This window comes from Centruroides vittatus, unplaced genomic scaffold (genome assembly GCF_030686945.1).
Source record: "Centruroides vittatus isolate TY-2023 unplaced genomic scaffold, ASM3068694v2 scaffold_1047, whole genome shotgun sequence".
Taxonomy (NCBI): domain Eukaryota; kingdom Metazoa; phylum Arthropoda; class Arachnida; order Scorpiones; family Buthidae; genus Centruroides; species Centruroides vittatus.
Genome location: NW_027122669.1, coordinates 244416 through 258964, shown reverse-complemented (window position 1 = coordinate 258964; position 14549 = coordinate 244416). Strand labels below are relative to the sequence as shown.

The following is a 14549-nucleotide window of genomic DNA, read 5'->3' as shown; positions in this document are numbered from 1 at the left end:
TAACAGGTGATTAAATATATATATTTTTTTTTATTATTATTATTTTTTTTTTAACTGTCAGTACAATTACACACTACAGGACAGATCTCATCTTTAAAAGCTTTTGTTAGTAAAAAGTGAAAAAGACTGACGAGGCTATGGATTATACCTCTGCGCCTATAAAAACAGGCTACATCTGAAACAATGGGGTCATACAGAGTTGACATTAAACATTAGATTTTGATTTCTGAAAGCAAATTAAATATATGATGGAAGTCAAAATGATCAACTACTGGCTAAAATCTGCCAGTAACTAGTGATTGTAAAGCAATTACATCATCACTGGAATAATTTGTAATATTGCCCTCTGTATCGTTCGACAAGATGGCAAATTTTTTTTTTTTTTTTTTTTTGTTGAGCAGCTCTACACATGTTGCTTATATAACTCCACATTTGTTTTGTAATTGGAATGTAAAGGCCAGTTATTTTGTAATACCTTCACAGGACAATCACAGGGAGAGATATGATGACCCATCAGTCATTATAAATCTACAATAAGTAAAAACTTAATGTTTTCAACATAATCTTTAGTAACATTAAGATCAACAACTTAACAGAACAAACAACATTTGGCACTGTGGTGGTCATCACCATAAACTTGCACATAACAAAAAACGAAATGTTTCTTATATTTTAAATTTAACAAAATAACCATTTAAATAAATACTTATATATGCATGTGTGTGTATATGAATTTATGTATGTATGCGTGTATATATACATATATATACATTTATATCTTTTTACGTGTATATATATGTATATATATTTATACATATATTATTATTATTTATTATTTATTATTATTATTATTATCATCATTATTATTATTATACAAATCCACATAAAATTTCATCGTAGTGCCATTTAGGGTGTGTCATCGGACACGACACTTATTACTTTCCTTTAACCTGTTCCTTTAATATCTAAACTTTTGTAACAACCCGAAGCAGCTTGCTAATACATACAGAGAAGCTATAATTAGCAATGAATGACAACTTTCTATTTGAACAATATGACAAAAACACATAAATTGTCGTTTTTTTTTTTTTCATTTAAAATACATTGAAATAATTTGGAATGAAACATTTTAAACACATTGTACCTTTGTTTAAACATCGGCTTTTCTTCTTTTGCAAATAATAACGATAGGCCATTTAAGGCAAAAATCAGCAAGGCCACCAGAAAACTCACATTGATGAATGACAACAGTAAGGTTCTAATAATTCATCAACCATACCATCTCTTTATTTCAAGAGTTACACGTAGGAGTTTACTGGTTCCAAAATATTAACTACAACAAACTTGACATTTAAAACATACTATACTACTATATCTACAGTTATTGTTCTTTGCCTGCAAAGAAACATATATTGTGTGTATGTGTGTGCATATATGTATATATGTATAAAACAATATATGAATATATAGATATATACACATACACACACACACACTGACACATTTATACTGTATATATTTTTTTCTTCATTTACTGTATGTATATATATATTTATATATATATACAAGAAGGGACAATTAAGTGCAAGCATCTTGCATTTCACATTTTCCAAGAATTTATGCCACATGCCAAATTGAAGACTCTACCAATTAAACACAAATAATATACATATCTGTTCAAAAACAGTTACATAGAGTATATAAAATCACAAGGTTTCATGCGTGTGGGAAGAAAAGTGCAGAACTGGCAGTCAGATAAATAGTTTTTTCCAATTTTTTTTTAATTTGAATATTTGTTTTCTGCCATTGGCCCAAGACAACAGGAATAATATAAAGGCAGCTAGCTACCTGAGTTGGCAACCATCGAAACACAATTAGAACTGGCACTGTCTCCCTATGGAAAAGATACCGCAAAACAACTCGAGACAAATCACAATTTTTAAGAGCAAACATTCAGAAGGACATAGTGTTTTACCTATACTTTAGGTGCAAAACTATACATATAAAATTCTAAAAAGCAGATGAAAAGTAAATATATAAAGGAATAATTTTCCACACGCACTGAGAATTATAACTTCAGTTGCATTACTGCATAGACAAAGTATACCTACCTCCAATAATAACAGATAAATTTTTTGTTTTATTTTTACACTCAAATTCCAACTTGGTAGCAACAATATTGAAAAGGCAAACCACAATTATATTGGCATGTGCACATAACTGTCTTCCCACAAGGATGGAATCTACCCAACCTGAGTTTAGGAGATTCAACCCATCCTTTCAAATATTTTTGTACAAGGCATGGGAAGACTCCATGACCGGCCTCAAGCTGCAAAAATTCTGCAGTTTCGGTAAGTCTCTCAGAATTGGCACAGCACTAAAATCTACAGTGCATGATGGAAACCAGTGCTATGTACAAAATATGTACAGCAACAGAGGGAATAACCCTGTCTTTCTAGGAGATGAAGATTATGAAAGTTTGAGAATCCTATCTTGTGCACCGTTTTCTTTTTAAATATTTTCTCATTTTTAAAAACTTCTCAGCAAAGCTATAATCACTTTTCTGGCATATTTTGCCTCAGAATAAAGAGGATAAACATACTGCACCAAAAGACTGTTTGTCATGGCAGTGTTTGAAGTTATGATACAGGAGCATGGCTCAATGGGCAATAAAAGTCCCTGACACCTATCTCTAACCCATGTGTGGTTAATCCAACACATCTGTCACTGAAAAGCTACAAATGTTAATTCTGTCACCGAGAAACTGGGGATGATTAGAAAAAGAAGATCTTGTGTTTTATGATATCTAGGAATACTTTTTGTAAACTGCGTAGTAATAATCCAATTCTAGAATCAAAACGAAAGGCATGTTCCTACCTTTGGTATAAAAAAAAATTATTACAAATTATTCATGATAGTAACAGTTTGAAATTTGAGCAGTAATTCACAAATCTCCATTCTCAGGTACGGTTTTGATTTCATGTGGTATTCTTCAAAATAAAAGTTAAATAAATAAATCCCCAATTACTATTCTCTTTATATTTTGCAAATTTCAACTTCCCTGCATTTAGGGAATATCAGGGACAAATGCAATAGCCAATGCAAACAATAGAATTTTGATCTACTTTCAAAGACCACACATCAAAAATACCCTGGATGTTCCATTATTCCATAATACTGTCCATTGTAAATTACACCAATTTCTCGCAAAACTTCACCACGGATCGTAGCCTTGATTGTCCAATTGTGTACGTCGGTACTCTCTCTTTCGCGTTCTAGACGATCAACATCCACAATCTTTGAATTGAGACGCTCTAGGATGACACCAATGTCCTTGATGCTTAAATGGCGATTTTGTTCTAACGAGAGCTGATCAACAAGTAGCAGGTACCTCTCGGAAAGCTGTTCTTCTTCGTTAGCGGTGTTCTCTGTGTCGGATTCACTCTCGTCTTGAGCTGGAGGTATCTTGGACTCTTGGGTAACATCCATGAAGCGGACATGCCCTTTGGCCGATCCCTTCTTCTGAGTGCTGATACCGCTGGGTCCAGCAGCAACGGCAGTGGCAGGTGCAGCAGCTCCCCCTTCTGGAACTTCCTGAATGGGCGAGGTAGCAACGGACTTATTTACCTGGATTTGAGCACCCTTTTCATGTAGTGCGGAGCAATGGAAGTCACAGAGGGAATGATCATGTTCAGGACTTACTTCTTTTTCCTCTTCTTCCCTAGCTTCTTCTACAGCTTTTGGCAGCATACGAGAAGGAGGCCTGGGTCCTAAACCTTCCAAGGTCAGTTTGGCACGAGGTGTTCTAGGGACAGATGTGCTGGTTAGACTGGCAGTGGTTTGGTCAGCAGTAGTCTGTACTTCTTGGGAAACAACTTCAACCCTCCATACAGCTTCTGGTCTACCTCCTGGACGTCCTCTCCCTTCAGATGGCCTGCGGATGTCTCGCTGGTCCCAGTGTAATACTACCGTGACTCTGCCTTTATTATCCATTATTTTCCAGGAGGGTTGTTTATCGATCAATTCCATACTATTAATGGCATCACAGACAATGCGTGGAATGGCTGTGATTGCTAAAGAGAAATCATCAATTTAATTAATTTTGAAAACTATGACATATTTATAAAAATATATTTATGATATTATATTACTTTTCTTAATCAATCAATTTTTTAAAATTCACAATTAAAATAGAATCAAATTTCATTATTCTTCACAAATTTTTTAAGCAAATGAATAGTTTTCACTATTATTATGATTTCATTAGAACAAAGAAAAATTATTTTTTAAATGCGTTTTGAAACAGTTTCTACAAAATTAAATTAAATTATAATGAAGTATTGTAATAATGCAACTAAGGGTTTGAAAATAAAATTTATATTTTAGAAAGGAGCTAAATGCATTTAAATTTGTATAATAATAATTATTACTTTTTTTCAAATTTTACTATCATCATAATTAAGTTTTTAAAGACATCAAACAACAAAATACCATACTTTGTGCAGATAACCCATAAGTTATTGACGTTTAAAAGACAATTTTGAATGGAAACATAACCCGCATTCTCTTTCACATGCCAATTTTAAATTGCAATTATAAGAAGCTAATTGTTGAGTCTGCAAGACAAAGTAACATAAAACACAAAAAATTCTTTATGCACTACAGATGTATTCTTCTGCCATTGCAATTTTTTCCAAAAACTACAAAATACACATATACTGTATGTTTTACATAAGAAATTGTACTGTCTTTTGGTGTTAGATTTATTTGTTTGATTAATACTTGTATATATCTAATTCATCAAACAAATAAATCTAATGCCAAAAGATAGTACAATTTCTTCTGTATAATATATTTGGCATTGTGAGAATGTAAAGTTTTACTGTGTGTTTACCTTATCTTTAGTTCTCTCTTATTATTTTTCTTTGTATTCACTTGTAAAGGTCCGCTTTTAGCGAAACAGGTCTAAAAGCGACACGACCTTGGTAATTGGTCCCACCCAGCGTTGTGCCTGTAAACAGTCGGGAAGACAAAGGGTGTACGTGTCAATGTGGTTGCCACATGTTTGTCGGCTAGGAAATTGTAAACATGGAATGGACGTGACGGTAAGGTGGTTCGTCGGGAGGAGGCGGACATTTTTGAAAGCTCCCGGGGAAAAGAAGAACTCGGATTGGTCGTACGCTGTCATTGGAGAACTCCTTAAATAGTAAGAGTGACGAGAAGACAGGGAGAAGGGTGAGAGACCAGATACGTGGTAGTCTCTGACACTTGGGAAGCCCGTGAGGTGTAGAGAGGGTGATCTCCTCTTAGGAATTCCTCTGAGAAGGGTTAGTGTAGAGACAGGACGGCCACTCGGTTGAGCCAACTCCACAAGCCGACCGGAGTTTCCCCAGAGTCTGATCGTCCCCAAAGGACAAGACGTTACGTGAGACGCCATACCTTTGTTGCATCGTGTGTGTAATGTTGTCAAACTTGTACATCCTGTAAATATTTGTTTTGTAAATAAACTGTAAATATTCACTGGACTGAGTGTGAAGGTGTACCTTCCTACGAACCAATGTAAGAGCATTCTCGGGTCGTAAGGACTAACTCGAGACGGCTTATCGTAAAGATCTTCACCGGATTACAATTGAGGATCTTCACTTCACTCAATGCTTTTATTGATGATGTTAGATACTCCTACTTCAATTCTTATCTTAAAAGTAGATAAATTTCCAATAATTATCCCGTATTTATGTATTGACATCATCTCGGAGAACTTTGATGGTAAGACATATGACACAATAATTGTAATCCTAATAAGCTAATTATGAACTCATTGCTCATTTCATTACTATAAAGTGAATTTTGGCAACTTAAAACAATTACACATACTTAAAATGAAAGCCCTAGTTTTAACTGTGCAATGTTTCATTTCGTTTACATGTAACAGTTTTACTTTCTGCTCTTACTTTTACACTAACAAAATCAAAACTAAAGATGACTCGTTAAAATTATGGTTTATTCGCTTCATTTTTTAAATTGCATAATGTAGAAATTTGTCTTATATTAATTAAAGTGAATTAAATTAGAAGAAATAATAAAAACAAATTGCTTTTCTTCCTTTTAAACATTTATAAAACAATACACTTTTAGTTTACAAAATTGATCTTTACAAAATTAAAAATTGATAATTTATTCGATAAAAATATTGTTAAAAGAGATGATTAAATTATAGAAAATGTTTACTTACTTTGCACCTTTATGAATTTTTAATGTACCGTACACATGTAAGCTTTTAAACAGGTATTTTCGACATTATTCTTAGTGGCTTTAGATAAAAGAAAAGCTCTTTAATGAGTTCATAAGCAAAGTTAAAATTGGCATGTAGCCCATCCCATTGCATAACCCACACTCCATTCAAGATGCATTTCAATCATTGATAATCTATGGGTCATACACACAAAAATATGGCAGTTTATAAAGAGAGAAAATTGCTGACAAAAGGCAGAAAGCCAAATATTATGTTGGCAGTGATGTCCTTTCTGATGAACTTTTCCGTTTTGAAAACTGTGATCACATTTTAACATGTTGAACTTTTTCTCTAGTGGAAAACATTCACCGTTATTAGCAAGGTTGAGGCCGAAGTTTTAAACGCAAAAACGTGTACGTCGGACGTTCAGTGCCGCTTTCCTGTAAGCCTATAAGTTTGACAATGGTGTTTGGAAAGTCAGTGGAATCATGCTCGACATTCCAAATGCCATTGTCAAACTTCTAGGCTTACAGGAAAGTGGTGCCGAACGTCCGCATTTTCACGTTTAAAACTTCAGCCTCAACCGCACTATTAACAAGTTCTAAAATTTTTGGTAATCTTTATACAAAAAAATTATCAACTTGATTCACCTATTGCAACACAGTTAAGGAATATGAAACTCCTAAACATTGATAAAAGTGAGATTTTTCAAATCATACTTCACAATTATGGAAAATATCGGGCATATTACGATATAAATATAATTAATTAATAAAGTTAATACTCTTTCTGCACTGATATTGGATAGATGTTATCGTGTGATTATAATTTTTATCGATTGTTTTCAGATTTTATTTTTTCAAACTACTGTAAATTATATTAACAAAGGAAGTCGGCAACTTTCTGTAATATAATATAGGGTAATATAAAGCTTTCTAAAAATTTTTGAAACTGATACCCTGTTCTAAATCAATGAAATCGTTTTTTGAAAAGTTTTTTTCATTTGAATATCATGCCAAATTTTTATATATATGCCATATAATAAAGCTTTTCACTTTTTTAAAGTTTTTAATTAAATTTAATGGTTGATTTGTTAAATTCAACTACGACGATCCCTCTGTATATATAGGGTAATCAAATAAAAGTAGAATTTGCAAGAAATAGTAAAAAGACTAATGATAATGAATTATGTTACAGATCTGATTGGTAGTGTTATACAGTGGAACCTCGCTTAACGAGCACCTCACACAAGTATTTTGCATAACAAGCAAAACAAATTGTAAAAATTTGCCTCGCATATTGAGCGATCTTTTGCAAAATGAGTGACGAGGAGAGGGGAAGTCCAAATTGTGCACATGTGGCATGCTTCATCAGTCTGTGTTTAGCACTTGTTCTGCTAGCATCTTAGTGTCGCTTGTGATCACCCATTTTTCCAAACTTCTGTTCACACACATTACTTATAAACATCAACAACCATAGCCCGTTATATAACAAACATGCCAAACGATATGCCGAATTCTTGAATCATTAAATTTAATGACCGATTCCAAATTAAATTTTAGAAACGTCTGAATTACAAATGAACTATTTATAATTATTAAATTTAATACAAGATGGAAACATAACTGCCTATCTCTAGTCAAATCAATAAATTTCTAATATTTAATTATAGTCTTTACATAACCCAAGAATTTGGCATAACGTTTGGAGTGTTTATCAAACATATTAACTGTGATTTTTTTTTTGTTTCTGCAAATCAAATTCTCATTCCAGGATGGTTCATTCCGTGCTAGAAGAAATGATGATGATGATTCACACTTCTTAACAGTGTTTATCGTACAATTTTTTTGAATAAACGTTATACATAAAACATTTGAGCATTTTTTCGGCGTGGAACGCATTATTGTATTTTACATTAATTTCTATGGGAAAAATTGTTTCGCTTAACAAGTGTTTCGAATTATGAGTACGACTCTGGAACGAATTATGCTTGTTAAGCGAGGTTCCACTGTACTATTTCATGCAAGTTCAAGACTAACCTTTAATTTAATGTTATAAAAGCAGTGGTGATATTCAGCGGGTTTGCACAGGTTCGGCCGAACCTGTTGTTAAAATTTTCAAAGTTTTCCGAACCTTGTTAAACACACGTAACATTTCTCAGTGGTTTTGTTTCTTTTAAAAAATATATTAAAATATACGTATTATACTCTGTAACACTACCAAACTAGAGCCTTATACTCCGTTCGCACCGAGCATTTCAACCTAGATTGTGACCGAGGTCGGGGACTATGCCTTGGTGTGACCACCCTCGACCGTTTCAATCTCAACCAAAACGAGGTAAATTGCGATCGACTCAAGAGAGTTCTTGAAACTAGATCCAGTCATAAGAGAGATTCCACAATCCCACGTGCGCGAGAAAATACAAGATGGCTGCGGAACACGTGTCGGACTATCGACAGCGAAATAAAAAAGATATTGTATTTTGAGAGACTTTTCTGTTAGCGAACCCCTTGTTAAATATTTCGAATATCACCACTGTATAAAAAGTGTTATTACAATAATACAAATCATTATTTATATTATTTTATCACTTTTTATAAAAAAACCTAACAGATTTCCAAATAGACCTAAAAATAATTTGTGCGCTTAGAAAATCTTAAAAATAATGAAATTTGATTTTTAATCCATCAGTTAAATGAAATCATAATATATAATAATTAAAGCAAATATATTATAGTAACTGTAATTAAAACGTTAAAAATTATTATGATAAAAACTTATTGTTAACATTGTCATTGTTGTATTTATCATAACTACAAGAAACACACTGCAACAAATTTTTAAATATGAAATTTTTTTTTATATTAATACAAAAACCCACAGACTGTATGTAAAAATATCATAGAATAAAGACATTTTTACTGTTTGCAACGTAATTATATATTTACCTATTGATAAGCATTAATTAAGATTAACGACAACTATAACTCAAAATAGTTTCTTAAATTTAAAACAATGTGTATAAATATATATAAAAATTATTCGTAAAATTAATCAAAAACACAATTTATTAGTGATAAAATGAATGCTTTGGTAGGTCGGATATGTAGTTATAATTACGACATGGCTACAAAATATGTAATTAAAAACAAATATCAAAATATATTTGCTATGACAAAAGTATAAATGGAATTTTTATGACTGATGTACAGTGAAATTCTATTTATCTGTACTTCAGTTATTTAGATATTCACGTTATTTGATTAAAAATGATCAAATGTAGATGAAAATAACCTAAAAAAGCAAAAATTAAGCTGAATTTATGATAATCTCTAATGCAAAAGCAGCAAAAACAAAAATGAATAATAATTTTTCAATCTCTAATTTTATAGACATGATAAAATGCAGGGACATTTTAACACATGGGCAAACATTTATATAATGATGTTTATGATGGTTAAGGTTATGATGATTAATAATAATAATAATAAAATTAATTAATTTAGAATGTAAAGACACTATTGTTTCCTCGTTGGTTGCTGCCTCTTTTTCTCTCTTGTCAACAACATGACATACAGTTTTTACTTCTTTGATCACATATTGTCTGCCTATCTGACTTATCTTTCTCTCCATCCTTTTCTTGCTTACTTGCATACAACACAGTGCTACATCAATACCAACAGTAAAGACCTACATTATTACTACAGGCTCATTCTAACGGCCTCCAAAGCATATAGCCACTCCTCGTTTAATGACTGCTTGGACTTACAACCAGCTTTCCGGTGTGTGGAATCGCATTTCTTAATTAATCTTAATCTAGTTTCTGCAGTTGGTCAGTATTTGCTACAAGAAGCATTTGCAATCTCCAAAACTACATATTTTGTTTATAAATTTGTACTGTAGGTGCATCCCATTTGAAGGATTCAATGACTAAAATATTAATCTGAACTTTAATTTATCTAGAATACATAAAAAATGATTAAACTCCTTGTCTGATGACCAATTTGCTTAATGATCTAGTCGTAAGAATGAAAGTCAGTGTCACCTAATTGTTAAGCGAGGAGTGGCTGTATTGTTATTAGTTCAAACATTCATTGGTAGAGGTGCCACTGGAAAACTGTCGTTATTATTATAACTTCTTTCATAAGTCCAGAAATCACGACCACCAGAAGCCCACCCAGTTTTTGATTCATCCCTGATAACATAAATTTCAGAAAAAACAAGCCAAATCTGCTCATTCCAAGATATCTGTCAGAAAGGAATTCAGTATTTTTAGATAATTAGACTTACTTGTGTGTGAAATGCTTGTTAGGCAATGCTTTGGTAGCTATTGACTATGTTTCTGCTTAGAATTATAACAGTTGTTTTCTTAGTATTTATTACAATGCTCTCTCTTCTCATATCTCAAACAAAGTTTTATAGCTGGAATCTTGAGATACATTAGACGATCAGAATTAGTGAACCATTTCTTTCTTCCATTAGTTTGTTTTGTCAAAAGTCATCAGTAAAAAATATATATATGATGTATTATTATATTTATTTTTATATAACAGAGCATGTAGATAAAAATATATACAATAAAGTCTGCGATCCCTAAGTGGAAACTTGAGAGAATCAGAAGAAATAATTTATTTCAGCATCACCACCAAATATTTGCCATAAAAGTCTCTCTAAGAAAAAACCTGTAAGACATAAACAGAAAGTTATATGTTTACATCTCTACTGTTAATTTGCATTAGTTAGAACCAGTCAAAGATGGAAACGTAAACAAGTATTGAACGGTTGCCACAATTCCAGAATTGTCTGAACCAAATCTGGATATACAATAACCTTATAGGATTATATTATACTGCAACATAAAGCAATTAAACCGACAGTATGAAATAAACAAATTCATCACCCATATGCACTAACATGCATCCGTTACTAGCATGCTATCCTTATGCATCAATAGACCATTACAAAACTGGGAACAGACATGACGGCATACAGACACCACCTAACAAATAAAAATATCCATACCACATTATTACAGAGTAAAGGGTTGTTGATCAGAAAAGAACAATTATACACAACAATCTTATTCCACAAACAAGTTACTGAACAGATACATCAACACACAAACACAATAATAATAATAAAAGTGGATTAATGCACAGAAAACAAATGGGAGAAAACTAAAGTCAAGGCAGGCATAAATGTTTCTTTGGTGGTTTTGGGAAAACTATAGTGACTAATCAATGTCTGCATCATGTAAAGGATTTTCTAAGTTTTCTGAAAATGGTCTTGGTGACTTTAAACGAAAAAAAAAAAAAAACGCTTTGATGAATTTGTAATTTTGAGTTAAAACTGGAAGATAATCCGCATCAGTGCATAATCCACACTTATTTTCAAACAGATTTTTAAAACCTACAGGTTATCCATAAAAAAATAACAGTAAATTTTGTAAAACAGTTTTAAAAATCTCATTATATCTAGTTCAAATTTAAATATATCGTCTTTGAAGGATTGCATTTAACTTGTATTATCATAAAACATGTTTAACTTGTTGTGCAATAATTTCAATCATTGTGAATGATCAGTAAATTCATGGGTTAAATACATTAGTGGAGGCAAGAAATGAATTAGATAAGTCAAACTTTTTCAGTCATTTATTATCGCTAAATTTACTTAAATAACTTCCAATCTGTTAAATATATTAAAAGCAAAATGTTCTGTCTCCACCGAAACTGAAACCAACACCTTACAAAGAAGCAGTGTGTAAGTAGGTCACACCTGCGGGGTCTGCAGTTTGTTCTTGGAAAGGACCACCCACTAACTTCCTCTGTGGGCTCAGCATGAATTCATAAAAAGAGTTAATTAACAAAGGGGAAAGAAGGTATTGCATAGGGATGGGAGACACAAAAAGATTTCACTTTTGACTCGGACTTGGAGTCGAAGAGACGGCTATTCGTTTGCTCCCATAGCGACTATTCTTTAAGTTTGATTTTTGAATAATAAGCTTTGGTTATATACAGATTTAGTTTTAGTTTTTATATTACTTTAATAATATTTATCTGTTTATATATTAAAAGCAACATGTTCCATCATTGCCAAACACAAATAACATAAATTTAATAATTAATCTGATTTACAATTTGAAAATTATAAAACAACTTTTACATGGTTTTTAAAAATGCTTTAATTTTCAATTAATTTGATTTTATTTTTAATTTTGGTTTCTGTTTGAATGTAAAAGCCACAGTTTTAATTATTATTTTATTATTGTTAAATTTAATTCATTTAGTATCAATTTAGTTTTTATAATTATTTTAAATTATTATTTATTTAATTTTGCCTGCAGTTTTTTAACCCTTAATTACAATATTATAATTAATTGCGACTTTTTTCTTTTGAAACATGACTAACTATAGAAATTGTTTTAGCGTTGTTTCGCACAAAAGATAATAAAATTTAAATTTATTTTAATTTTTTAGTAATTTTATTAATTTTTGTTTCATAAATTTGCCTGCTTTTCAAAATTTTTATTTTAGGCAAGTTAACATTAATTGGCCCACCAGTGGCCGAGCAGTTCTGTTGCTAAACACTGGGAGTTCGGTCGCAGGTTCGTGCCGCGCTCGGACAGGCTGGAGTTTTCTGGGTTTTCTCCACGTTTGTAACACTTGATTAGGGGCCAGTTTCCCTTACAAGACCTCCCGGAAGGCATTTCCCCTCGCGTAACATCGCGCACCACAGAAGGCTATGGGGAACCACTCTGGTTGTAACTTTTCCCAGGATACACCTTGGCGCCTTAACTAACCACTTATTAACCTGCTCCAGGTGCTCGCCAACATCAGGATTTCTGATATGGCACGCAGAGAAGAGAACATTAATCGAACTTTCGAGCTACCTAGTTTAATATTAATTATCAAAAATTTGATAATTAGTTTTAAATTCGAAAATGACCGAAAGTGTTAGTGATTAAAGTGTTTTCTTACTGCTTGCAAAGTTTTTTGTAAGGATATATGATAATTGTTTCTATTTCAATTTTACTTCTTTCATATATAGGAGCTTCCCTACTTACAAATGTTCAGCTTACAAACAGTTTGACCGTACATCTAAAATTTAAGTTTTGTGTTGATTGTGAAGTTTTCTTGCTAGTTGTGGGTTAGTGTCTAAGTCAGTCTTTAGCCAGTAATAAACAATACCTTTTTAATAAATAATTAATGTGGATTTATTTCTATTGAGTATTGTCTTTTTTTTTTTTTCCATGCGAATTCTAATGTACCATCGCTGCTTGTGAGGTGGCGTCAAAGTCAGTAATGTTGGAGTGATGGTGTATTTTGCTGATGTTTGTAATTTTTATCAACTTTTATGGTCAGCGTTTCAAAAATGTGTCCAAAACATAACAGTGAATCTAGCAGTGGAGATAAATGCAAGAAGTGTGGCTCTATTACTGCGGAAACTAAAATAAGTGCATTAAGTGGAAAAAACTGCATTTGAAACACCCGCTACTAAGCAATAGTGAGCGGGTAAATGAGCATAATGTGTTCTATAAAGTACAGTGAAGGGTTAAACAGTAACAAAAAGTGGTTATTATGTGTACAAATGTACTTTTTAGGCTAGTTTTTGACTTACATAATCTCGTTTATGAGTAGGGGAGTGCCTGTAATTGATAATAAACTACGAATATTTCTAAAGCATTTAATTTATCACTAATAAATTATATTTTCACGTAAGATGCATTAATAATTCGGCACTCTTATTATCGTTTAAAATCTTATTCGTTATCACATTCGCTTTCGTAAAAGTTAAATAAGAAATTTAAATCAGATATAGTATATTTAAAATTTAATAATTGTTCATGATAAGTAAAATTGTTTATAAATAATTAATAACTAATCAGATCAAAAATATGTAAATAGGAATGTAGATACGACGATAAGGATAATTTATAGAATTCGTTATTTCTATAAAATTACTTTAAAAATTATTGATTTCATTTAAAATTAGCCTTTGAATTAATTTATTTTGTAAAAAAATGTTTAAAAATTCTTTATATCTGCAAAATTATAAAAAAAAAGAGAGAGAAAAGTTTTAAAAACAAAAATTTATTTCTTTGATTTAATCAAAAAATTTAAAAATACTCACTGTATAGATTACTGAAAAATATCAATAAATCATTCATAGATATGTTAATGATATATAAGGATTAAAAAATTTATTATTATTAAATAAAACTATAATTATAAATTGACAAAGTAAAAACAATAAAAATTTCGGCAATGTATAAGCACAAAAAATTTGCTACATACGGCTAAGCTTTTCAAACATGCTG

At 31.6% G+C, this 14549-nt stretch overlaps 1 protein-coding gene across 5 annotated transcripts in view; it reads right to left on the bottom strand.

Annotated features, from left to right (window-relative positions):
- The window catches only part of Drep2 (DNA fragmentation factor-related protein 2), a 125930-nt gene continuing 111381 nt past the window's right edge, over positions 1-14549 (bottom strand). For 3 of the 5 annotated variants that reach the window (XM_067284006.1, XM_067284007.1, XM_067284010.1), the window contains one exon: positions 1-4073. In XM_067284006.1, the coding sequence (XP_067140107.1) occupies positions 3142-4073 (932 nt within the window). In that variant the 3' untranslated portion in view covers positions 1-3141. The remainder of the gene's footprint in view (positions 4074-14549) is intronic. The other 2 variants (XM_067284008.1, XM_067284009.1) reach the window with 2 other exon arrangements.